This window comes from Chondrus crispus, genomic scaffold, assembly GCF_000350225.1.
Source record: "Chondrus crispus Stackhouse genomic scaffold, scaffold_132, whole genome shotgun sequence".
NCBI classification, from domain to species: domain Eukaryota; phylum Rhodophyta; class Florideophyceae; order Gigartinales; family Gigartinaceae; genus Chondrus; species Chondrus crispus.
In genome coordinates this window covers 177642-201671 of record NW_005178997.1, presented here as the reverse complement: position 1 = coordinate 201671, position 24030 = coordinate 177642, and the positions used below count along the sequence as shown (strand labels likewise).

Sequence of the window (24030 nt, the reverse complement as noted above, 5' to 3'; positions counted from 1 at the left end):
GGGTAGTAAACAGCATGGGGAAAAATGTTGAAATTGAAAGTGGCAACTTCCCATGCAGTTGGGTGCGCAGGTTCTAAGGCGGGTGTTTCGGCATCATTACCTTGTCGAGGCGCTGGCGGCAGAGAAGGGAGCGCGTCATGAGCGTCACCGTTTCTGGATGATGGAGAGGAATCTCTGTTGTATTGCGAGCTGCCTGTCTGCGCGAGTTGAAATATTGAGAGACCTAGCTGAATAGGAGGAAAGGTCTCCGCGTCGGCGCGGGTTGTTTCATATCTGATGGGAGGGGTATCCAACTGAGAGGGTTTGCTCTCGCCAAGACCGGTGAACTCTAAGTCGATGGATGCAAATGTCGCAGAAGGAAGGAGACTCTTGACGATGGCAAGCGCTTCTACAAAGTTTCGTCTTGTTACGTCCATGCTCTTAGAGAAGTGACCAGTGGTGTCCGGATTTGTGGTCGACAAATAGCCAATTGGGATTCAAGTACCAGAAAAGCTGAACAAGGCAAAAGGACACAAAGAAAGATGTCAGGTGATCAAAATTCGGGAAAGTTCACTCGGGAGTTGTTTCGTGGATGTAAGTTGTTCGGGCGGCGATCTATCAAGCATGGCGCAAAAGATAGAAGAAGAGATGCAGGTGGAGGTGTTCTGCTGGGGCTTGCCCGGAGAATGGTGAACCTAGTGAGGGAAGGAATGGGCATGCACGAAGGTAGAAGGACTATTGAGCTTGTCCAAGACGACCGTGGTTCTCGTTAGTCAGCCGTGTATACAGTGCGCAATGGTAACACTGTACACAGCAGGCTGTTGTTGCATGGCTGCAGATGTGCAGCTACAGTGTACACGTACATTACACGTCGTGCCGTAGTACACGTGTACAGAACAGCACGGCAACGTACAGTACCCTTGGGTACCCTTGGGTACCCTTGGGTACAGTGTTGTACTGTATCATATCTTGTAAATCTTCTTCCGTGCTGCAATTGAGGCCTGCCATTCGCACTTGTTTTCCCCGTTGACATGGTGACACGTCGAAAACGCTCTGTCCCGATCTGCTTTCGACAGAATCCAGAAGACAAACTTTAGCAACAGGTGCATTTCCTTGGATCAACGAAACTGGCCAGCGGCAGAAACCATCGCCAAAGAAGAAGCACTTGTATCATCCCCGGAGCTCAGCAAGCCTTATCTTGGACCGTTGGGCAATTCAGCGATGCAGGCATGCAGAAGGGCCTTTGCGCTTCAGCACTCGCGAAATATTGCCGCATTGGCTGCTCAAGGCGAGCGGTCTTGGAATATCACATCTAAGGCTTTCAATCACCTCTCGCCTTCTGCGACACCTGTACATCAGCATTCTTCGATGAAAGCATGCGCTCCTTACAGAAACATCCGCAGTTCCGTTCCTTCTCTCGGCGTCATGGACAACATGCGCTCGGCATACGATAAGGCTCTCCAAGGATCAGAGTCAAAGCGTGAATCGAAAGTATTCGAAGCGCAGATGAAATTGCTCACCGCAGACAAGCGCATAGATGCCAATTCATTCCTTGACTTGGTTCAGGAGATGAAGATGGCCAGCGGGCTCGGCGGTGTAAAAGAGCATTTGCCATGGGTGCGAAACAACCCGGCCACGGGGGAGTTTAAAAAGCAAGAAGAAATGCTGCGCGCATTCACCCCGGCGGAGAGGGCAAATGTCTTCGGTATCGGTATAAGTGGGTTGAAGCGCGTTGCCAGACAAGCGAACACCGATTTGCATCAGGTGGAGGGGCTAGTTGGACAGGTCAAGAGTATGATCAGTATACAGAAGTGGATGAAGAAGCGGAAGGATAGTGGGGAAAAGTTGCCGGAGAGCAGTCGCGAAATGCAAGACATGTTGCTTAGACCAGGTTCAGGGATTTCTAGAAAGGCAGGGAAAGGACAGAAACTCAACCCAGGTATCAAGGGAGGTACGACATCAAGGCGGAAGATGTCGTGAAGTGCCACGACGATGCTTGACATAGAGAGCCCTAGTGTGGCACTTCGTGGGTACGCGGAGGTGGGCAGAGGTAGCGTGCGTGTAGTACGCTGTGAGGTCCCTCCTTTTTCGAGCGTTGATCGTATGGTCCTTGCTCTATATGGAGGGAAGTTGACCATCAGCCGACTCTTGAGCAGAAAGACTGACGTTTGCTATAACATTTGCCGTCATACAACGGTCAAGCCGTGACAGATCAGCATGCTGGTCAACTTCCAACTTTTTTTTCTTTTTCGGAAACGCCGAGGAACTAAGAAAGCGGGTACCTGCGGTTTCATTCAGAGCAGTTGAGAGGAATCTAAAAGATTGGCTGTGGTCAGGCATTGCCATCAGATCAGACTCAGACTCAGCTAGACTCATGGATCTGTCGCGGCCTTGCAGCTCGACACTGCGTGAATGAAAGGTAGCATGTGTGGGAGCAGCCTGAAGAAGGACGGCTCAGAACGAGGACTAGTACAACACGCACCTCGCAAGACTTTTTTTGCGCCCAGGCGGCTGTTTACTATTTATGAGCATTACAGACCATGACATTAAACCAAGTTAGCATTTCCAAACTCTCATATGGGCTAAGCTATGGACTTTATCTACGATCCCATTGCTTGGTAAAGTTGGGAAGCTCAAGCTTCTAGTGTTTTGTAGGGTATATTAGCAGTACATGTGGAAAAAGTATTAAGTGTTATGAGTGAGGAATGAATACTATGTTCAGCCCAGAAGGGACCAGCCCCTGCTGGTAGCTCGAAATGTACAACACGAAAGCTGCTCCTGATTGCTCGAATGTTAACATGGAAGAGCAAAAGAACAAACGTCTTGCTTATTGTACAGATCGCCCACCGTTATTCTGTTAAGCGAAGGGACTGCAAAGGTGCCGTTGTATTAAAACATCACTTCGAGTGATAATGCCAACAACTTTGCCTTCGTCTATAACCGGAAGCCTGCCGATATTGTTGTCTACCAATTTAGACTCAATCTCATGCAGCGGTGTGATCGGGGAAACCGAAATGACCTTCCTTGCCAGCCATCCCTTGACTGGCGTATGCAAGAGCTTTCTCTTCTCCGACAGCGCGATATCCTGTCTCGAAATCACGCCCACAAGATCCCCATTATCCTGCGATCGAACGACCGCAAGCCCTGTGTGTCCTGACTCGAACAGAACAGCGCTCGCCTCCCCCATTGTCTGCATCGGCGTCACACTGACAATGTTAGTCGACATGAAGTCCCTGGCAAGCACGGGTGGGGGCAACTGGTCAAAGATGCGCCCAACAAGGTCTTCCACCAACGCTGTGACTTGCGACACGTCCGACATCTTCAGAGAAGCTGACGCGGCCTTGGCATGTCCCCCACCTCCGTATGGTTGGAATAGCGTGCTAAAATCAACGCCATCAACTCGAGATCGCGCACGTCCGATGATGGAGACCTGCTTCGTACTGTTCTCCTGAGGCTTGGGTTGCGCTTTTCTCCTGCCGCTGGGAGATACGCTGGCCAAAACAAGCGCGTCAATATCCGCTAATTCCAAGGCGGATTGTGCCACGGCGGCCATTCCCTTGACGAAAGCAGGGGTTTCGAGGACGATAGAAGCGACGCTGAGCCCGTTGACGACTTTGACCTCCATACTGTCCAACGCGTGCGAAAGAAGGCGCTGCTGTTGAGTGGTGAGGTAGTTGCGGGCAAACTGCGAGATGGAACGCTGGCACGCGCGTTGCGCCAAAAGCCATGCCAAAGCGGCGGCGTCGCGGGGGGTGGTGTTCTCGAAGGAGAGCGAGCCGGTATCCGTGTGAATAGCAAGGGCGAGCAAAGTCGCCTCAGCGCGTGAGAGGTGAATGTCCGGTCGCTTCATGAGTCTCTCGACGACTAAAGTGCTTGCGGCGCCGACGTCGTCAATGACATACTCCAACGAACCTCCGACATCCTCGTCGCGAATATCGCTCTCGCTGGGGGGTGCATGGTGGTCAAGCACGAGGACCTCGTCTGCGTGCTTGAGCCATTCCGAGGCGGTGCCGAGCCTTTTGCGCGAGCGGGTGTCGACGACGGCGACCCAGCGGAGGACGTGCGGGTCCACGAGCTTGGAATCTGCGATGGGGAAAAAGCTCTTGTGGAGGGAGAGATAGCGGCGCACGGCGGAGTGCACGCCGGCGGGAATGACGACACGGCAATGGGGGCCGCGCAAACGGGCGAGGCCCACGGCCGCGGCGAGAGAATCGAAGTCGCAGGTAGCGTGCGTGAGAACGATATCGACCGGGGAGGACTGGGATGGTGGTTGGGTGGGAAGCGGGGGTTGGGGGAGGTTGGCGGGTGTGGGGGCGTTGGCCGTCATGGTGGGGAGGCCCAGGGGGCGGGGAGAGGAACGGGGGACGGCGGGGCGGAGCGAGAGCGGAGGGGGGAAGGCGAAAGCTGAGGAGGGCATTGTGGTGGAGTGGTAGGCGAGGGTGGAGGGGAACAGCGAGAGGGAGTGGTTGGTGGGTGCCTAGAAGGGAAAGGGCTGATGTACTCGAATAGAAAAGAGGATGTGTGATGTGAATGTGAATGGTGCGATGCGTTTATTTGCATGGGGGGCGGATAGAATATAATTGGTGCTGGGGGGTGTAAGGTTGCGCTTGATTGGTAAACGGGCCGCCACCGGGCGGGCGATGCAAATTTGAAGCGGCGACGTGGACGGCGGTGGAAGATGAGAGGGCGCTCTGAGAATGGCGTCTGGGGGCACCGGTCCTTGTGTAAGATACAGCGAGATACTTTCACCAAGGGCGTCTCCAGCACAGATTGTTTTTTCTCGAACGCAGCGCATTGGTGCATGGGCGTGTCGCGATATGCTCTAGTAAGTGTAATAATAAGTGCAGAAATTGCCTGCAGCCCCGGACAGGGCGGCACCCGTTTTCCGCAGGAAATCTCATACCTGTAACAGCTCTGCAATGCTGCCGCATCTCATTCAACCCCACTGTGCAGTATCTCGGAGATAGTGTCAGCGCCAGCCATTCTCAACCTGGCATCGAGTTTCATGGCATGCCCCTACAGCACCAGCACACCTTCACGCTCTGTCGACCTGCACTTCCAAGTATCGTTGATCGTAATGGACGGTGCGCTCACGCTCTTTTTACAGTGATCACAAACACTCCTTCGCACCGTCTGTAATTTCTAAAGCAAGGAAAAGCAGATTACAAAACGAAACACCCCATTCACAGCCACGTCACGAGCTCCTCTAATACTCGTCCGCTTCCTCCTCGTCGTCTTTGGAGACTTCCGCATAGTCATGCTCCAGCATCGCAAGGTTCTCCCTGGCCTCTGCGAATTCTCCCTCTTCCATACCCTCGCCCACATACCAATGCACGAAAGCCCTCTTCATGTACATGAGATCGAACTTGGCGTTCACTCTTGCAAACACCTCAGCAATAGCAGTCGAGTTGGCGATTGAGCATACAGCTCTATGCGTCTTAGCCAGGGGATCATCCGGCACCTTCGTCGGCGGCCTCGAGTTGATCCCTAGTTTTACCCCAGTTGGAGACCACTCAACGAACTGCACAGACTTCCTCGTCTTCACCGCGGCCACTGCCGCGTTCACATCCTTCGGGAAGATATCCGCACCCCGGTACGTCAGCGATACCGCAATGTAACGTCCGGAGCGAGGGTCGCACTTGGCAAACGACGCATTCGGCTCGAACACCGAGTTTGTGATTTCGGCTACGCTTGACTCCTCGTGGTATGCTTGTTCCGCAGACACAATTGGAGCGTACGCTGAAAGCATGAAATGGATGCGCGGGTAGGGCACTAGATTAGTCTGGAACTCATTGATGTCAACGTTGAGCGTTCCGTCGAACCTCAGAGAAGCAGTGAGCGAGGAAACTACTTGCGCAATGAGCCTGTTGAGGTTCGAGTATGACGGGCGCTTAATGCCCAACGACCGGCGGCAGATATCGTAGATGGCCTCGTTGTCGAGGACAACACCGACGTCAAGGTGCTCCAGAAGGGAGTGAGTTGCCAAAACCGAATTGTATGGCTCCACAACCGAAGTGGAGACTAGCGGGGATGGATAGACCGTGAAGCCAAGCTTAGACTTCTTTCCATAGTCGACGGAGAGGCGTTCGAGAAGAAGGGATCCAAGGCCGGAGCCTGTTCCCCCTCCCACGGACGAGAAGACGAGGAAGCCCTGCAGGCCGGTGCAATTGTCTGCGAGTTTGCGGATGCGGTCCAGAGCTTCGTCCACTATCTCCTTACCGACGGTGTAGTGGCCGCGGGCGTAGTTGTTGGCGGCGTCCTCCTTGCCGCTGATGAGTTGCTCCGGATGGTAGAGGTCTTTGTAGGTGCCAGAGCGCACTTCGTCAATGACGGTGGGCTCGAGGTCGAGAAAGATGGCACGCGGAATGCGCTTGCCGGCGGACGTTTCGGAGAAGAAAGTGGAGTAGGAGTCCGTGCCGGGGTCGGCTTCCTTCTCAGGCGTCAAGTTGCCGCTCGGGGCAATGCCGTGTTCGAGACAGAAGAGCTCCCAGCAGGAGTTGGCTACTTGCACGCCGGCTTGGCCGATGTGGAGAGAGATGATCTCACGCATTGTGGATGAATTGAGGGGGCGAGTCGGGGTTGGAAGGGTTCAACAAGAAATGCTGCAATGAGCACTTGTCAAACTGGGTGATGAGTAGGATAAAACCGTTAGGCTGGCAGGGGTGGTTTTCGAGTGATCTCACTCGTTCTCAAGAACAAGTTTTTATTTCAGGAGCAGTATGGTTCCAGAGAAAAGTAAATCCTAGTTATGCATACACAGGTACGGCCACGGTGCGTAGGAGGCCGCAGAGTGATGCTTCAAAAACTTTACCAAAAATCTACTGTTTCAATCAGACGTCGAATTCGAAACTCAATTTTGGTGTTAATAATATATACTTGGGTAAAGTTTTGTTTGCACAACATTCGTGGGTGACCTCAAAGTTCCCGCCATGGGCTGTAAGCAAATTGCAGAGTGCTCTCCCATGAAACTTACAGATTATGATACCTGACGACCAGCATTCCCGTACACGTGTATGTGTACCGTTTGGTTGTCAAATAATATTTGGCATACAGGGGGTCCCACGCAATAGTGCTATACCGGAACAGACCTCGATATATGGCACTATTGCGTGAATGGCACTATACTGAAAGCGCCAAAACACAATCATTTACATACAGTTGTCTCTGATCGCTCGCTTCAAACAGGACATGTCCTGCTTGAAGCGAGCGATCAGAGATGCCAGGCTTTGAAGCGGAATTCTACTGTACCTCTCAATAGGCGACAGCTGCGAACGTCCCTGCCTCCCCCCCTGTCCGCTCTCTCCTCCCTTGCACTCGCTCTACCCCTCCCCCTCTACGGCGCCCCGCCCAGATGTTCTCTGCCAAAGTCAGGGCGTGTCTTAACAGGCTGGTTTTTGCTTTGCCTTGCCCGGTTTTGCCAGGAATACTTTTAAATTCTTAACAAATACCGTATGCTTCTTAAGCCCTTGCTTTTCTTAAACACATAAATTAAAACGTAGGAGCCACCCATAGCACGCCAAGTCACTTCTTTGGGCAAAGCAAAGCAAACCGCAGCAAAACGGGGCATGTTAAGACACACCCTCAAGCAGCAGATCCCGTGCCCGCTGTGCGTGATGCGGCGCTACGTGCTGTGCGACATGTGCAGCGGGCACACGTGTATGAACACGTGTAGGAAGTATGATAACCGTGCCAAGGCGTTTTGCATAGCACTAATGCGTGGGAAGCACTACTCAAAGTAGCACTATTGCGCGACCCCCCCCTGTATTATGTGACCAAGGGCACTTGCATGTCCAGTGACTTTCTACTGTAGTAGAAAGTTTCTACTGTACAAATCATGCATCATCTGCTTCCGCTTTCGTTCTTCTCACATTGAACCCGAGACCGGAGTGAAGGAGCGAGCTTGTCTTGGATGACGCTTCTCGGACTCCCCCACTCCCCGAATCAGTGAGTGAGGCGAGGCGATTCCCGTGAGGGAATCCCGCCCCCCGGCGGGCCATGCGCGATGCCGCACCTCCTCGCGCAGCCACTGCCTCTTCTGACCCCTCCACCGCCAGCTCGCACCCCTTGGCGCTGAGTGTCATGCGCTTGACAATTCCCCTTCCGAATCGCACTAATGCTATGCCCTTCATTCGTCAAGAGCCTTCCGAGGCCCTCTCCCCTTCCGAAGCGAACGTCCCCGATCCGCTTTTGCAGAACATTCCCCCATGGGAAGGCGAAGGGGCCCCCTGTGGCGTCGGGGCCATGTCCGTACTACCGGCTTCGTTCGGTTCTATCTATGCCTCTGAGACCTTTCGTTCCTTCATCTCGGTGTACAACCAGTCGACCGGGCCCGTTCAGTCGGTCTCCATCTCAGTACAAATACAGACGTCTACGCAAACGACAATCTCGCTACTCGACACCACACCCTCGCCGCGCCCGATGTTGGATCCCAAGACCAGTATCAATAATATCGTCAAGATCCCTCTCCCGGACGTGGGGATGCATAAACTCCTCTGTGCCGCGAGCTACCGCGTTCAGAAATCAAAGCATTCTCAAATTCGCACCTACCGACAAGTCTTCCGCTTCAATGTCCTCCCGCCCCTCGAGCCCTCTCTCTCCGTTATTCCGTTGTACAAGGGTTTAAATTGCTTTCAGTTTCCTGACGCACATGCCCGATACATAACAAACTTTGCGCACTACCTGGTCGATCTCCGCGTTTTGAATGCCGTACCCGTGCCGGTGTATTTAACGGATGCAACGTTTATTCCATGCAAGCCGTTTCGTGTGCGGTCGCTACTTCGCCAGTCTGCCGACGACATAATTCTCGAAAAAGATGGTCTTGGCGAAGAGGACGCCAAGGTGGAAGCTCGCAACGTCAGCATGGGGGTTGGCGATGCACGCAACTTTTTGTTCCATGTGTACACAAGTCTCAATGAATCTGGGAAAGACACAGCTCGAGGAGGAGATACCGCAGTGGTTGCAACTGCATCAGTAGCACAGCTAGAGGCCAGCAACCGCGGAAGTGAGCCCCCGTCTCAGCGTAAGAAATCCATTACATCTGCAAGTCAAGCATCTGGACGCCCAGCTGCTACAGGTATGAGCAATCCAACAATACCGGTTTCATCTGTAGAGACTGCGCCTCATCAATTAGGCCACATAACAATATCATGGCGATCTGCTTTAGGAGAAAATGGTCATTTAGACAATATAGTCACCGCTATGGCACCCGTAACACGCCATGATGACGTTGAAGTATCCATCTATGCTGTTCCGGAGCAAATTCACGCACATCGACCTTTTGTCGCGAGATGTGCGGCACGGAACAACACTGGTCGTGCAGCCCGGCTGTACTTGCAAATTCGACGAGACCTAGTTGGTGAAATCGTCCCTGTCGGTGTTAGTGGTGTATCTCTTGGCGAAGTGCAGCCTGGGTGCACGGTGAGGTGCAGCATTACATTGATACCTCTTGTGCGGGGTCAGCATACAATCTCAGGCGTCCGTGTTGTTGATATCGACTCGAATAAGAATTTCAAAGCGGACGCCGCTCTAGTCTCAGTCTCCTGAATATCTGTAACAACCAGAAACTTTAACCCGCTCAAAGAGGTTTCATGCGTGATAGCTTCCATATACGATGGGCGGACACTTTCGGAAACCCCACGACCATGCCTTCTCCCTTATTTACCTCGGAAGGACCCAACAAGTATTAAATGACATCGCCAACCAGGCAACCAGTTGCACAAGGATTTAATCAGCGCCTCATTGTCGTCCGTATGAAAAAAGAGTTGCAAGTGGGAGAGCTTGATAGACTTTCGCAGCAGTGTGTGGAAAGTAGCCATAGTCAACAGCTAAGACAACTGCGTACATGATTGCAAAAAAAGACACTAGCAAGTAGAGAACCTGGATATTGGATTCAGGGGCAATCAAGAAAGAAAGGAAAACTCGTCCGCTGCAATGTCAATGGTTGTCCCCGCCATGCGACTACGCGGAAGCGATCGTACAAGAGCGAAACTTACATATCTTGCGATGTCGAGGCGAGTGAAATCGTGAACGGCAAAAAAGAGAAGCTTGACAATATCGCCAGTAAGCATGAGCCAGCAGAAGATGCGAAAATATCTAACATTGATACCACTGCGTCCAGATCTGAGCATAGCAGAGGTGACAGTCCAATGTGCCCAGTTATTCGGAAACACGAAAATCATTGAGACGATCTCGCGATAGACGAGTCGATCGATGATTGCGGCCGTGATGAGAGAAGAGGCGACCACCATAATGGCCGTTTCTACTGCAGAGATCTTAGACATGGACTCAAATGGTAGACGTGGGGCGCCCTCAACAGGGACATATGGAGCAAAGCACCAAGCAGCGATTTTGACAAAGGTTTCCAACCAGCCTAGCAAAGGCCAACGGTTGCACCACCAGCCATTGGATGCGAAGGGAGAGAATTTTCTCGTTGGGCGATATTCGGGAATGAATTCAGGAGGAACGTAGAAGGGCATTGCGGCTCAGATGCACGCAGAAAATCAATGAGACTGATGCCTGAAGAAGTAGTTAGTATCCACCGCGATATCTCGGTGGAAAGAGATAAGAAGCGAAATGGGGACGCAAGTCTTTGCAAAGGAATGGCCAGCAAGAGTATCGACTGTGTGCAGTATGCACCGCATGTACCGTATTGGTCCTTCGAGTAGGGTTTTTACCTTGTGCCCCTATCGAGGGGCTACGAGGCGATTTGCGTAGATTTTCAAAATCTCAACGACATCCCCCGCGCTGTAGGTCCAATACCGAGCCTATGAAATATATCCTCTTCACACGTGTCCGACTCTGAAAGCCGAATTTCTGGGGAAACACGACGCGTAGTAGAATATGATGTTGCTCTCCCGGCACACGCACCGGCACTTCAAGGCTCAACTTTGTCTTTTCTTTTTTCAGCAAATTCATCGAAGTCAGTGTGAGTCAGGCCGTTACCATAATACGCACATACATGTCAAGCATGGTCAAAGGTAAATACAGGTTCAATTTTCTTGCTTCATTACTATCGAACGACAAGAACGGAAAAATTCAGGCGCCTCGTCCATGTGACGTCTATATTTTGCTCATGAATGCCTTTTCCAGTTGAATTGCTAGGTCAGTGACGTAGTGCCCTTTCCCGTTGTACTTCTTGCAATTCTCTACCATCCGCTTCATGTCCGCGATGAAGATTTCTTTTGTTACATAGAACCATCCTTCCTCGAGTCTGTCGTGCATCGTTTTTAAGTCCATTGGGTTCTTAATGACCTCATAGTAGTCGATGGCACCAGTCTCCTGTGCATTCACAGGTTCTAAAAAGGGCCACGAACAGTCGTGTGATTTTATTTCCTTCAGCACGGACTGCAAGTGCTTATGCAACAGTTCCTGAGATGCCTTGTCGCGCACTGAAAACCCGGCGGTCGGACCTCCTCTCGTTGAAAACGCCCCATTCTTGTCCTTTTTCCACCCAATTTCCTTCAACCCTGGTATATCCTCAATTTTCAGTCCTTTCCTTGACGTTACGTCAATTCCAGGAAACACAATGTGCGAATTGGAAATCTCTTTCAATTTCTCAACCATGGCTGTCTTCTGCGCTTTCAACAACATGGGAATGTTCAAATAATCCACCTTAGCGTGCAAGACACACTCCATCAGCGTGACTCCATCATAGTCCTTGATATAGCCTTGCCATTTCTCGAAGGGTAAAGTGATTTTCTTACTGAACCCTTGTTTTTTAAAATAAGCGACCGCATTGTTATCCGCACATGTGAGCAGATGGGTGAGACCAATGCTCTTTGCTCTCTCCTTCGTTTGTGCCATCAATCGGGTACCATATCCTTGGACTTGCACGTTTTGAGAAATCGCCAAAAACGCGATCTCGCCAAATTTCTGATCCGGAAAAGGCCGGTAGCAGCACCCCCCCATAACAGTATAATCATTGTCCTTTCTTCTCAATAGCGCCAAGGATTCATGTTTTCGATCAAAAACCAAGCGAGATACGTATGGACGCGGCATGTTGGGCAGCTGCTTGACGAAAACGTTTTTGAGGCCCAACAACAGGAGAAGGCTGTCGCGCTTGGAATCGTTTTGAACAACTTGAAACTTGACATTGTTGTTCTTCTCTTCTTGCGTCATGCGGACCCATCTTTGAATATAGGCATGTTGAGAATCCCAACCGAGAATATCCTCTGTGGGGTGAATAGCGGCATTGCTTGGAGGTTGACGTGGTTTCTTACATGGCGGGACAGGGACGATGGGCATAATGTTGTATGGCTTTCCCGAATTTAGATCCGCCTCGAGAATGGGAACGTTTTCGGTGGTGACTTTGCTGGGGCCTCCTGTGCCCTCTTGAGGGATGATGGTCGCGATTTGAACGATTGGCATGTGCGTCGAGGTGAGGTCCTTCTTCTTTACAGGGGCGTTCGCCCTCGCCACAGCGGCTGCAGCTGCCGCGCCCTTGAGCTTCTTTTTCGGGGGCTGCAAACCATCGGTTGTGGCTTTTCGCTTCCCTGGTGTCTCAGGTGTTTGCTCGTGGGATTGGCGCTTGTCGCGTTCCTTGTCTGTCACCATGGTGAAACAGGCTCTGCACAGCCCGTCCCGTCAGAACCCGAACGAAAGAGGCTTTGACTTAATTAGAACGATGACGTGCGACGCAGCTGCAGAGCTGGTCCGCTTTCGAAAACGCACATACGATAAGTGCTCTTCACCCTGTTTTCTTCCCAGCAATGCCGAAGATGGACACATCAGCGGACACATGAGCGCAGACTCGAAAATCCTCCACCCCACCAAATCGTTGGCAAATGCGAGTCCTCAAAAACAGGTTTGTTTTCAGTAAAAGTGTTGGATGCGAGGTTTTTATTGGCTGAAAGTTATTTTTCAGTTTTATTAGTGATTATTTTGAATGGTTTTGGGTACTGAGCTGTGGAACACTGCAAAATGCATGTGACAACATTTACTGTTGTGTAGAGTAACTTCGATTCATCGCCCTTCTACAGTACCACTGGATGCGCGCGACTGCACCTTCTTGTGACTTTTTATCAGAGGCGAGCACAACTTGGGCTTGATCGATCGAGCTTGTTGTGTTGCAGAGGTTGCACCGTGTTTGAACCTAACGCTGTGGCGAGAGAGGCAAAGAGTTTCTGCTCATCCGCTGTCGACCTGACTGCTATCCATTTCGCTGCCAAACGCGGAGACAGGGACTTTCCAGCTGATTGTGTGAGTGGTTAAGAACCGTGCTCATACGCATTGCACATAACAGAAGGAAAGGCTGCTGATTTTTCGCGATAAGACGCAGTCCTTCTCTTTCAGCGATTTAAAAGATGTTGTCTTTGTATCAAGCGACACGTGAGGCAGTAGTACGCCAGGCCATTCCGGGCCAAAAATCGTTTATCGTCTTGGGGAGAATTGCGGGCGCAGTATGGCCTTTTCAAGTGCATTCAAAGCGGCTCCTCTCTGCAACACCTGGTTCTGGGGGCAAGGAAAGTCCCGGTGAGGGTCTTGAGAGCGGTACAGATCACGACAATCTGACCCAGAGATTCCAGTTCCCAGATCCCACGGATCCGCACCAACATCCCTTGGCTTCGATGATGTTGGAAGATGTTGAAGAAAGACGAGAATACTTGAAAAAGGTGAACAGCACCAATAAGCCACCTGTCTACAAACGAAAGGTGAATGAGAACGGGGAGGCGTATGCGATCGGAAGCAGAAAGAGAAGTAAAGCTAAAGTTTGGCTTCGACCGGGGACGGGAGACATTGTCGTGAATGGTCGTTCGTGGGTTGATTACTTTCGACGGCTCGACCAGCGGGATAAAATTTTGAAACCATTCGGACTGTTGCGACTGACAGGAAGCATGGATGTCACGTGTGAAGTGAAGGGTGGTGGCACCACCGGGCAAGCCGAAGCATTCCGTCATGCACTGGCCAGAGCTTTGCAGAACTGGAACCCAGAATATCGACCAACAATGAAGGAAAACGGCTTTCTCACGCGAGATAGTCGAGAAGTCGAGCCCAAGAAGTACGGCAGGAAGAAGGCCCGCAAGTCTTTCCAATGGGTTAAGAGATAGGAAGCACTTGCAAAGCTTTGGGAGCTGGCGCGAAATTCAGTTTTCCTTTCTATATTACACAACTGCAGTTTCTAATGTCTCGCGAACATCAAACACCCTCACCGATCCGTCTCCAGATGTCGAAGAGATGAATTTGTTTCCACCGGCGAAGCAAACGTCACTAATAAACGATTCGTGGCCCTCTAATTTCCGCATTTGTTGCCCAGATAATGCGTTCCATAATACAATACTGCCATCAGATGATGCCGACACCAAAACCGGAAGGGTAGGATGCCACACTACCTTTGCGATAACTCCGCCGTGCGTAAATTTACACCGTTCTGTCCCAAGCTCGACATCCCACACGCGGACGATACCATCTCCTCCGGCAGTCGCTAGCAAGACAGGCTTGCTCAACTCCGGTGAAAATGCAACAGACTCCACGCCACCTTCATGCCGAGACAATCGCCGCACAATTTGCCCGGTCCCCCTGTGAGTCACAAATACGTCTCCGGCTGCGCATCCAGATGCAATGAGGTTCGAAGCAGACGTATCCAAACCGCCCACATCCAGACACAAAATGTCCGCGCCATGAAATATGCCTCGTAGTCCATCGATGCCAGTCTGAATACGGCGGACAGTCGCGCCCGTGGTCGGGTTCCAGATTCGCACAGACGTATCTAAAGAAGCGGTAATAACGAGCTTTCCGTCCGCGGAGAAGGTCCCACACGACACGGCATCCTCATGCCCCGCAAACGCCATCATGAAGGAGCCCTTCGCGGCGTTCCACATGTAGGCGACGCTATCGCTGGACCCCGCCAGCAGAACCGGGCCACGCGGATGCCAGGACAGGAAATGGATGGTATCGCCAGGACCGTCCAGCGGGGTGCCGTTGGCGGTGCTTCCGTCCATGAGGACGATTGAGATGGCGCCGTTCTCCGAACCGAAGGCGGCAAATCTGCCGTCGTGGCTGAAGGCTACGGTAGAGACGGAGTCTTTCGCTCCGTCGACTTTGGCGATGCTCTGCTGTAGTTCCAAATCCCAGATGAGGCCGATGTCATCCATGCCGCCAGTTATGACGATGTTCTTGTTGACGGGGCTGGCGGCGACGGCCAGTGTCTCGGAGGTGTGCTCTTGGAAAACTAAAATGGCATCATCTGAAAGTGGTTTCATTTCTTCACCGTCTACTTCGGCATCGGCGGCGTCTGTGCCATCAACATTTATGTCATCAGAGGGTTGTTCTAAGTCGTCGACATCATGATTTGGCTGGTTTGGATCTGCGTCGAGCGACGACAGATTTTCAGAAAAGAAGAGAAGCAGATGGTGAGTAGCAAGAAAAGGGCAAAATTGGAATCGGGGCACTGAAAGAATGCCATACCTGCGCTATCCAAAACAATGACTTCTTCAGCGTCATCTTCTTGGAATTGAGGGAGGTCATCGTCTTGTTGGATTTCTTCGGGGCCTCTTGGGACCTCGGGGCCTCCTGGGACATGCTCTGGTGGGTTATTGTCCGGTTGAACCATTTTTTGTGGATTCAAACCAACGACATGCAGGGAGATGCAGGGAGTATCGGACGCTGCTTGTTGCAAGACTGTTTAGACGATGCCGACGTTCCTGCAGGTCTGCAAACTGAAAGTTGCGGATGTGATTCGCAGCGTGGGTAAGATCTCAGTGCTGGACGACGACGTCTGGCTAGTCCAGCAATGCAAGTTATGCAAAGGAAGAATGTGGTTGGATGTTTGCAAAATGGGACCAGTGCAAGTGTGGTACAGTAGCACCGTGCCGGTGAAGGGTAGACTGGGTTCTCCACTCAAATGGGACTCAAATCTGGTCAGATTTTTTTCTCTAATTCCTCTGGCAACGCCCGCGGGCCCAGCCCCGTCGAAGCCCTCTAACATATCTCCAAGAACACTACCCTTTTATGTCACCTTCCTGCCTAACACCACCTCTCCTTTTTGAATTCAACTTGGCCGCCACTGTTCAATCTACCCGAATTCAACTTAGTCGCGACTGTTCAATCGACCCCTCCTTGCCTACATACCGTTTCCTAACAAGACAACTCCTCAACACACTCTCCGTCGCACAGCAACCACGGCTGAGCGACACCGGCTCACAACACAAAACGCCGCCTGCCAGAATATGCTCCCTCGTCCGACACAATCCGCCCTACCATGCGTCACATTTCAACAAACATCGACCCGAAATCCAAAGCCGGCACCGTCCGCATGGAAGCTGTCGATGCAGAGGACATGTGGCACCTGTACAATCTCCTAGCCCCAGGAGATATCCTTAGAGCCCCGACCATCCGCAAAGTCCAGCAAGAAACAAACACGGGAAGCTCCACCTCAGAACGAGTCCGTTTGACCGTCTCCGTGAAAGTCGAATCCTTTCAGTATGACCCAACAGTGGTTGTCATGCGCGTCCCCGGTCGCGTGGCTCTTGAGAACCCACATATTCGCGTTGGCGCCTTCCATACCATCGAAATCGAACCGCATCGTGCCTTTTCTCTCTCCAAGGACATGTGGGATTCCGTCTACATGGAACGGTTGCAGCTTGCGTTTGACCCAGCTGTGGATGCTGACCTGGGCGCCATCGTCATGGAGGAAGGCCTGGCTCATATCCTTATGGTCAGTCGCTCTTTAACTATCACTAGAGCCCGTATTGAATCTAATATTCCACGCAAAGGCAAGAATGCCCTGTACAATCGAGACGCAGCCATCGAAAAGTTTTTCGACAAAGTTCTTCGCGCAGCCGTCCAACATCTTGACATGGACAAGTTGAAAGTTTTGTTGATCGCATCCCCGGGCTACGTCAAAGATGGCTTCTACAAGTATATGGGTATGGAGGCCGCACGCCAAGATTTGCGGTCCATTATTGATAACAAAGCTAAAATGGTCTTGTGCCACGCTTCATCAGGACACAAACATGCCTTTCATGAGGTGCTCACCAGACCCGAGTTACAATCCCGCCTGGCGAAGACAAAGGCCGTTAGTGAAGTGCAAGCTCTTAACGACTTCCATGAAATGCTCGGCAAAGATCAAGACCGCGCTGTGTATGGACCTGCACATGTCAATCATGCCGCTGAAATGGGGGCCATCGACAAGTTATTGGTAACTGATACGCTTTTTCGGGCACCTGACCCTGAGAAGCGGCAAAAGGTTGTTACTCTCGTGGAGAACATCAAACAATCGGGGGCCACGGTCAACATATTCTCAACACAACATGTTACCGGGGAACAGCTTAATTTGATGTCAGGTATTGCTGCAATATTGAGATTCCCTCTGCCGGACTTGGATGACATTGAGCCAGAAGAGTGAGACAGATAAGATCTGCTACAAACGCGTCGCAGTTTTACCGACGGTGCCGTCAAGCCTCGCTGATGGGTGCCCCTTTACCGGGTAGAGCCGCTTGACTCTTCGCTGTTACGGTGATAGTCTGGCAATCTGCGTGAGGAGAGGGCCGATAGTTCATGAACGAGGAAGTGCCATCTGAGTTGCGAATTCACAGTCTCCCTCCAATGAGAAGATCAAATCGCCCTTTAATAGATCCAGCACGGTTACAGTGGCGTGTTCTAATCTCACTCAAAAAAGCCTATTGAGACTGAATGATGTGCTATGCGGGTAGTACATCTTCGCGTCTGGAAGCGAACTTTCATCGAGTCTACAAAATTAAATTCGAAGCCTTGCGGGGTTCAAGGCCCATCGCCACATCCGGTTCGCCCTTCGCTTCCATTCTGGGCGCGAAATACGACGCTGCCGTCTTTATCCCAGCAGTTGGTGATACTGCTTCTGCCCGGATTTTCTTGCCTCTTCGACGAAGTGCCTCCTCCGCCCGACGTTTGGCCACTCGCATAGGATCGGACTGCTGCATGAGCTGAGTTGCCCGTTCCTTCGCACTTCCCGCATTTTTTCTCCCGCGTTTACGTTTACCCCGAGCAGCCTTTCTCTCGCCCTTCGTCACCTCCCTTTCCCCCACCAGTGTCTTCTTGTCGACGGAAAACGTCTCCTTGGCGGTAAGGACGGTAGCGTCACTCACTCCTTCCGGAATGGCTTCCTCCGATTGCAACGCCATTACGTTGCCTTCAACCCTCATTTCGCTCCTGAGAAGCTTCAAGTGGGGTGTGAACTGGATGCCGGCTAGGGCATCTAATCTGCTGGCCAGCTTCTCATACAGACGATTGACTTCTTTTTGTTCTGGACTTTCGTCTTCTACTTCTTTTTGTACATCTCGCGACCGCTCCTTCTTCAAAGCAGTCTCTTTCGCATCTACAAAGTCCCGGGCATACAGCTCTGCGAGGCCTTCTGTCGACTTCTCCTGTGACACCTCTGGCAAAGACTCGCTTCGGGGCTTCTTGTAATTTTCAGGTAGCTCATACAATCTGACAACGTCGTCGAAAAGACCATCCGTAATCCGCTGTCGGATAATGTCCTCAATAGTTTCGTTTTTTTCGGTGCCAGTGAGCAATGACGGTCTGCTAACTGAATCGTGATCCATGTCTGTCTCCAATAGACTGCCTTGTGGACGGGAGTGGCCGGAGACCTCTCCGCGTAGCTGCCACGGTCGCTTGCTGACATTCTCCTCCTCCATAGCGCTAATGATTTGACGTGTGCGCGTTCTCGACGTAGCCAATGGAGTAGGGGCGGTATCACTATCACTGTCCCCATCTTCTATGGACTCAAGGATTCCAGAGGCGTTATCAGTGACTTGTGCGTTTCCGTCTTCTTTCGATGGTGGATCGAAGAAATCGGCATATCGCACGCGTCCTGGATTGTCTGGAAGTTCCTTCGTACGCACTGGGGCTGCATCATCTGAATCTTGCTCGTCATCCGACTCCATCAATTTCCCTGCTACGGCCAATTCCTCTGCTTCGTCCGCAAACATTTCCATGTCTTCCAAAGAAAAGAATCCGTCTTCGATTGCAATAGTAGCATCTCCCTTCAACTCTTCTCCCTTTTCCCTGCTATGCTGATCAACATCAGGAGCAAACGAGACCCTGCGCTTCTCGCCTGCTTTCTTCTGCTGGAGAATATCTTGTAAGCCCTCGAAATCAACATCCAATTCCTTCTCGGCCGCAGATTCAGATGCCTCGGGTGCATCTCCATTTTCAGCTTGGTTTTCAGTATGCCCCACATCTTCCTCCGCGAGCTGTGGATTGGTCTGTTGTTTGTCTTCTGATGCCACCCCCGGCTGAACCTTGTCTTGCGACATTCGCACCCTCCGAAGGCGCCTCTGCGCAAATGCCAAGACCGGCTTATTCCGCAGCTCAAGCTCCTCCCAAAGTTGGTCACTGTCAAAGTGGGGACCAACTTCGAGGAAGATGACTGGGCCTAAAGGAACGCCATATTTGCCACCCTTTCTCGGTGCATATTGACGATTATCTACGTCAGCACCAAGCTCGGTGACGGTCTGCTCGCGATACACGTCGCCAATCAGGTTACGGCAGAGACCGGAGATTTTTTTGTCCTTGCGTAAGAAGGAAGAAGCGTTATCAGCGGAGAAGACGGACGGCGATGCCGCGTCTAGCGGGGCGTCCTCGGGGATATGCTCTGCGAAGCCATTTGCCTCAGGAGAGGGCTTCTGCGAACGTAGTGGCTCTCCCAGATTTGAAGGTCCTTTTATCTCCTGCGCGACATTGCTGGGGTCGGAATTGGCACCCGTTGCGGCTTGGTCGTGAGCGTGGTCTTTGGGCTCGGGTGATGGGTCCTTTTTTTTGTGCGCTGTCTGCGATCGAGTTCGACGTCTTTCCGTCATTAATACGTCCCCACCTGATTGAGACGTTTTTCGCGATCCCTTTTCCTGCACCCGGGGATTGATTTGGGTGGAGATGACTGCTTTGAATCATGTACGATGGGGACAGGTGAGAGCAGGGTGAAGTGGGAGCAGGGTGAAGTGGGAGCAGGGTGAGGTGGGAGCAGGGGATAGCGTCAGGTGGGAGGAGGAATAGTGAAGGCGAAGGCGTGGCTACGACAGGACGGCCACGGCGAAGAAATGGATCTCTGTAATTTATCTACATTACACCAGATGCATCAGAGTCCAACCTGAGCCATGCATCCTCTCTCTTTCCTCTCCTGCTTCACATGGGGTCGAATTACTCTTTTGACAGATACACAATGGTAAACTAACCGCGACTCCCTCTTGCAATTCTTCCCCATACTCAAACCTCCAGACATCTCCTCCTCGCTCCGTTGCACACCTCAATGGCCTTCATTCTGCCAACCCCACTCATCCGCCGCTCGCGGCACGACCCCGTGTCCTTCAGCCCGCGGCGGCGGCGACCAGTCCCCCCTCCACCTGTTCCGCAGCGCCCCCGCATGACCTATCAACCGGACCCGTCCCCCTACTCCAAAAGCGACTTTGGAAACGGCTCCGATTCCGCCCCCTCGGATGTCGAGCTGGAGGCCGTCGACGTCCCCGCCTCTGCAGTCGACGCGCAAACGCGTGCCGTGCCGATATCAGACCTCAAATGCTCGCTCTATGCCGCTGTCTCCAGCACCAACCGTGGCCTCACGGCCAGTGCCGACGATCGCGCCAACATCCTCTCCCTCGTCGCAGAGCTGGAGCGCGCTAAGCCGCCCACCGCGCCCGCTGATGATCCGGGTATGCTGTGCGGCCGCTGGCGCCTCTTGTTTACGAACGCGCTCGACGTTCTGTCTCTCGGCCTGCTCGCACCGGTGGCCCAGGTGGGACAGATATTTCAGAACATCTATGAAGTTCCGCTTGAGGGAAAGGGCGACTACGATTATGATATTGAAAATGTTGTGCAGCTCGAGCCTGCTTTCGCTCCGGTTTCGAATGTGCTCGGGGGGCAGTCCATTACAAGTATTACGGTTAGTGCAGAGGGGAGGAAGACAAGCGATTCTAGAGTCGATATTACGTTCGTGCAAAACGCAATTAAGCAGGAGAAGATTTTTGGGATGCAGCTGCCAAATGAAATTCCAGCGGCTAAATTTGCCATTGGCAGTCCTGTAGGATACATAGAAACTACTTTTCTTGATGAAGACATCAGAGTTGCTAGAGCCCCGCCGGTTCGAAGTCAAGAGGGGGGGCTATTTCTGCTCATTCGTGAACATTAAGAGGACGGTTTCATGGTGTATGCTAAAATTGGGGAATAAAGAATATATACTACTGTACCCTGGGTAGCTACTCTTACATTTGTTCCATACATTTGTTCCAAAAAAAACTAGAGGCAACAAATCCCCTTCCGCCAAAGGTGTCCAACAATCTCCGTGGCGAAGCGGATGTCGCAAGGGGCAGACTCCTGCGCAGCCCCTCGAAAGGCGTGTAGCGCTCTGTTTCCTGTTTCCGCTTTTCATTGCTAATGCACAATGGGTGCAAGCTGCAGGTTAGCCATTTGAATGGTGAAACCAGCAATTGTTGGCAATGCGTGTCATCGGAGCGGAGTTTTTAGTTTCTCATTTTTGAGCTCCAATTTTTTGCATTGGCGTGTGAGAGCTCGACCTTCTACTTGAGAAACGAATTGCAATGCCTCGCATCACGCGCCATGCCTTTCGACGGGGGGCTCACTCCACAGCAAGCAGTGAAAAGATCATTCTTGCTCTCGGCTCCAATGTGGGCAATAGAGCGAGTGCAATTCGCAAAGCATTAGACGAGGTGAGGCAGTTTGCGAAAATCTGCCGTACTTCGTTTCTGTATGAAAGCCCTCCGTAAGTTCACAAGACATCCTATGCTGGCTATGATCGTTTGCAGACACTCCGGACACTCTGACAACAGAGAAAGCTTATCATTGCGTCCTTCATCCATGTCGATCTCTTCTCGTTTTAAAGAATGTATGTTGAAGAGCAACCTGCATTCCTCAACGCTGCATGCGAAATCGAGACAACACTGGAGCCGCTTGACCTCCTTCAAGCCGTGAAGTGCGTCGAAAAGAACTTTGGGAGAGATCAGAAAAGCGTCAGGTATGGGCCGCGCTCTATTGATCTCGACATCATTGCGTACGGAGAACGCCTCTTTCAAACGTCAGATGACAAATTGGTGATTCCTCATCCTCGGCTAGCGGAGAGAGATTTTGTTCTTCGCCCGCTCTGCGACATTTCTGAAGACTGTCAGATCCCACGAATTGACGGCACCAAACGAAGTGCAGTTGACCTGCTCTCAGATTTGCTTGGGGATAAAACAGACTGCAATCTGGTCAAAGTCACGCCCACGAACGCAGGCAGACTCCTAAAATGGGGGTCACACACGTTATTAATGGGGATCATTAATGCCACCCCGGACAGTTTCAGCGACGGGGGAGAAAACAACACGGTGAGCTCTGCGCTGCGGCAGGCCGAAGAATTCGTGAAATTCGACTTCGATGTATTGGACGTAAGCTTCTCTCAAACTTCCTCGACAACTCCCGGAACACACTACGTTTACCTTGGAAGCTAACAAAAAAGTACTACTCCTAAAAATGACCATAGATCGGCGGCCAAAGCACGCGGCCAGGCGCGGAGACAGTCGGCGCAAGTGAGGAACTGAAGCGTGTACTGGCGATCACTGATGCGATTCGACGTGAGTTTCCGTCGTTGATCATCTCCACTGATACGTTTGACGCGTCAGTGGCATCAGAAATGGTGGCACACGGGGCCGAGATAATCAACGACGTGTCCGCGGGACGACACGACAGCAGCATGCACGAGGTGGTGCGACGAAGCGGGGCGGCAACGGTGCAGATGCACATGCGCGGGACAGCCGGGACGATGCAGACGCTGACGCAGTACGACGGCGACATGGCGCAAGCCGTGGGGAACGAACTCCTGCAGCAGGTGAACGAGCTTCTCAGCACGGGCGTGTGCCGATGGTCCGTGATTGCGGATGCGGGGATCGGGTTCGCCAAGACGGCGGAGCAGAGCGCGACGCTAGTGCGGGACGGCGTCAAGTTCCAGCGGGCGGTGGGGGGACTTCCGACGCTGCTCGGGGTGAGCCGCAAGTCGTGGCTTGGGAAGGGCTCGAACGAGGAGCGGGACTGGGCCACATCCGGGGCGATCGGGGCAGCACTGATGGGCGGCGGCGTGGACATGGTGCGCGTGCATCGTGCGGAGGTGGCGCGGGCTGTGCGGGCAGCGGATCTGGTGCGAGGGCGGCGGTTTTAGTGGTCTTGCGCCACTTCGTCGTTGTGTGAGACTATGGCTTGCGAGATGTCTTCCCGCGTGGTGGCGCCGTCGTAGTGACCCGACATGACTTGGGCCTGGTCGCGGGAATGGGCTTTGCCGAGCTGCGAGGTAGGCAGGGGGTTTGAGGGTTAGTGGGGCGGTTGGGATGTAGGGAAGAGGAGGAGCGCGGTGGGTCGGGACAGGCCCCGGTCGGGACGTACTTGCAGGGCAGCGATGCCGGCGCCGAAGACGAGGATCCTGAGTGGTGAAAGGAGAGTCGAGGAGGTCAGTGTATGGGATTGAAGGATTTCAACGGTAGCGAAAGAGAAAAGGGTCTGCGTACCACTGGATGGTTGCGGTGGCCTTGTAATTCATGACTGAGCGAGTAAAGTGGTTGGGTTGACGAAGAGGCGAGCGCGGATTTGTACGAGACGATAGAGACGATGGGAGAGAGAAAAGAAGAGGCGCTGATGTGGGGAATGATGGAGGAGGAGGAGACTCATCACATTTACTCACTCAGTATCCCTCTGTCCATACCGGCCAATCGTATCCCACCAAGTATCCCATTCCGAACATAACATGTCCAACCCTACAGCCTTACGTGTCCTTGTTGACAAGGTGACATCACCCGCTCTGTGTCCTCCGAGATTGATTGCTCATACTCTTCCTCTCTTGCTCCCCACCCGCACCAACCCCCCTTGTTCTTTCTCTCCGCCCGCTTTACCCCCGACACCCAACCCCGACCCCCTCACAATGCCCAACCTTTGCTTCCTCACCCCTCCCTTCCTCCCATTCCCCACCCGAGAATGCCCGCTCCACTCTCAATCTCGCCCGCCACCCCGCATGTCCGGCGTCAACGGCGGCATCGACTACGACATCGACCTCTCCACGCTGCCGGACCCCCTCTGCTCGCGCGTCGCCCATATCTGATCCGG

At 52.5% G+C, this 24030-nt stretch overlaps 15 protein-coding genes; 8 read left to right on the top strand and 7 right to left on the bottom strand.

Annotated features, from left to right (window-relative positions):
- Nucleotides 1-52: 52 nt before the first annotated feature.
- On the top strand, nt 53-2449 carry CHC_T00002277001 (hypothetical protein). The gene is made up of 4 exons (XM_005713238.1): nt 53-205; nt 363-751; nt 1077-1955; nt 2425-2449. The coding sequence occupies exons 1-4, from the start codon at nt 53-55 to the stop codon at nt 2447-2449; spliced, it is 1446 nt and encodes a 481-aa protein (XP_005713295.1).
- A 9-nt stretch (nt 2450-2458) lies between these two features.
- CHC_T00002276001 (hypothetical protein) lies at nt 2459-4306 on the bottom strand. XM_005713237.1 is given in 2 exon segments: nt 2459-2836; nt 2837-4306. 1 exon segment carries the CDS (start codon nt 4304-4306, stop codon nt 2837-2839), a length of 1470 nt encoding a protein of 489 aa, XP_005713294.1. The 3' UTR covers nt 2459-2836.
- A 745-nt stretch (nt 4307-5051) lies between these two features.
- On the bottom strand, nt 5052-6529 carry CHC_T00008699001 (alpha-tubulin). XM_005713236.1 is given in 2 exon segments: nt 5052-5185; nt 5186-6529. 1 exon segment carries the CDS (start codon nt 6527-6529, stop codon nt 5186-5188), a length of 1344 nt encoding a protein of 447 aa, XP_005713293.1. The 3' UTR covers nt 5052-5185.
- An 801-nt stretch (nt 6530-7330) lies between these two features.
- Nucleotides 7331-7476, top strand: CHC_T00002275001 (hypothetical protein). XM_005713235.1 is given in 2 exon segments: nt 7331-7420; nt 7421-7476. The coding sequence occupies 1 exon segment, from the start codon at nt 7331-7333 to the stop codon at nt 7418-7420; it is 90 nt and encodes a 29-aa protein (XP_005713292.1). The 3' UTR covers nt 7421-7476.
- A 498-nt stretch (nt 7477-7974) lies between these two features.
- CHC_T00002274001 (hypothetical protein) lies at nt 7975-9695 on the top strand. XM_005713234.1 is given in 2 exon segments: nt 7975-9522; nt 9523-9695. 1 exon segment carries the CDS (start codon nt 7975-7977, stop codon nt 9520-9522), a length of 1548 nt encoding a protein of 515 aa, XP_005713291.1. The 3' UTR covers nt 9523-9695.
- An 896-nt stretch (nt 9696-10591) lies between these two features.
- CHC_T00009270001 (probable histone acetyltransferase GCN5) lies at nt 10592-12222 on the bottom strand. XM_005713233.1 is given in 2 exon segments: nt 10592-11037; nt 11038-12222. The coding sequence occupies 1 exon segment, from the start codon at nt 12220-12222 to the stop codon at nt 11038-11040; it is 1185 nt and encodes a 394-aa protein (XP_005713290.1). The 3' UTR covers nt 10592-11037.
- Nucleotides 12223-12343: 121 nt separating this feature from the next.
- On the top strand, nt 12344-12796 carry CHC_T00002273001 (hypothetical protein). Its single transcript, XM_005713232.1, has one exon. The coding sequence runs from the start codon at nt 12344-12346 to the stop codon at nt 12794-12796; it is 453 nt and encodes a 150-aa protein (XP_005713289.1).
- Nucleotides 12797-13280: 484 nt separating this feature from the next.
- Nucleotides 13281-14024, top strand: CHC_T00010059001 (ribosomal protein S9 family protein). XM_005713231.1 is given in 2 exon segments: nt 13281-13547; nt 13548-14024. The coding sequence occupies 1 exon segment, from the start codon at nt 13548-13550 to the stop codon at nt 14022-14024; it is 477 nt and encodes a 158-aa protein (XP_005713288.1). The 5' UTR covers nt 13281-13547.
- On the bottom strand, nt 14024-15582 carry CHC_T00008617001 (WD40-repeat containing protein). XM_005713230.1 is given in 4 exon segments: nt 14024-14078; nt 14079-15280; nt 15382-15580; nt 15581-15582. Coding segments are annotated over 2 exon segments (1401 nt in total), but the record flags the coding sequence as incomplete, so codon positions are not given.
- Nucleotides 15583-15924: 342 nt separating this feature from the next.
- CHC_T00002272001 (hypothetical protein) lies at nt 15925-16296 on the top strand. Its single transcript, XM_005713229.1, has one exon. It carries the CDS (start codon nt 15925-15927, stop codon nt 16294-16296), a length of 372 nt encoding a protein of 123 aa, XP_005713286.1.
- Nucleotides 16297-16348: 52 nt separating this feature from the next.
- CHC_T00002271001 (hypothetical protein) lies at nt 16349-16621 on the bottom strand. The gene has a single exon (XM_005713228.1). The coding sequence runs from the start codon at nt 16619-16621 to the stop codon at nt 16349-16351; it is 273 nt and encodes a 90-aa protein (XP_005713285.1).
- A 6-nt stretch (nt 16622-16627) lies between these two features.
- On the top strand, nt 16628-17320 carry CHC_T00002270001 (hypothetical protein). The gene has a single exon (XM_005713227.1). It carries the CDS (start codon nt 16628-16630, stop codon nt 17318-17320), a length of 693 nt encoding a protein of 230 aa, XP_005713284.1.
- Nucleotides 17321-17490: 170 nt separating this feature from the next.
- Nucleotides 17491-19754, bottom strand: CHC_T00002269001 (hypothetical protein). XM_005713226.1 is given in 2 exon segments: nt 17491-17663; nt 17664-19754. 1 exon segment carries the CDS (start codon nt 19752-19754, stop codon nt 17664-17666), a length of 2091 nt encoding a protein of 696 aa, XP_005713283.1. The 3' UTR covers nt 17491-17663.
- Nucleotides 19755-20200: 446 nt separating this feature from the next.
- On the top strand, nt 20201-21076 carry CHC_T00002268001 (hypothetical protein). The gene has a single exon (XM_005713225.1). It carries the CDS (start codon nt 20201-20203, stop codon nt 21074-21076), a length of 876 nt encoding a protein of 291 aa, XP_005713282.1.
- Nucleotides 21077-22357: 1281 nt separating this feature from the next.
- CHC_T00002267001 (hypothetical protein) lies at nt 22358-24019 on the bottom strand. XM_005713224.1 is given in 4 exon segments: nt 22358-22861; nt 22862-23353; nt 23439-23593; nt 23827-24019. The coding sequence occupies 3 exon segments, from the start codon at nt 24017-24019 to the stop codon at nt 22862-22864; spliced, it is 840 nt and encodes a 279-aa protein (XP_005713281.1). The 3' UTR covers nt 22358-22861.
- Nucleotides 24020-24030: the final 11 nt, after the last annotated feature.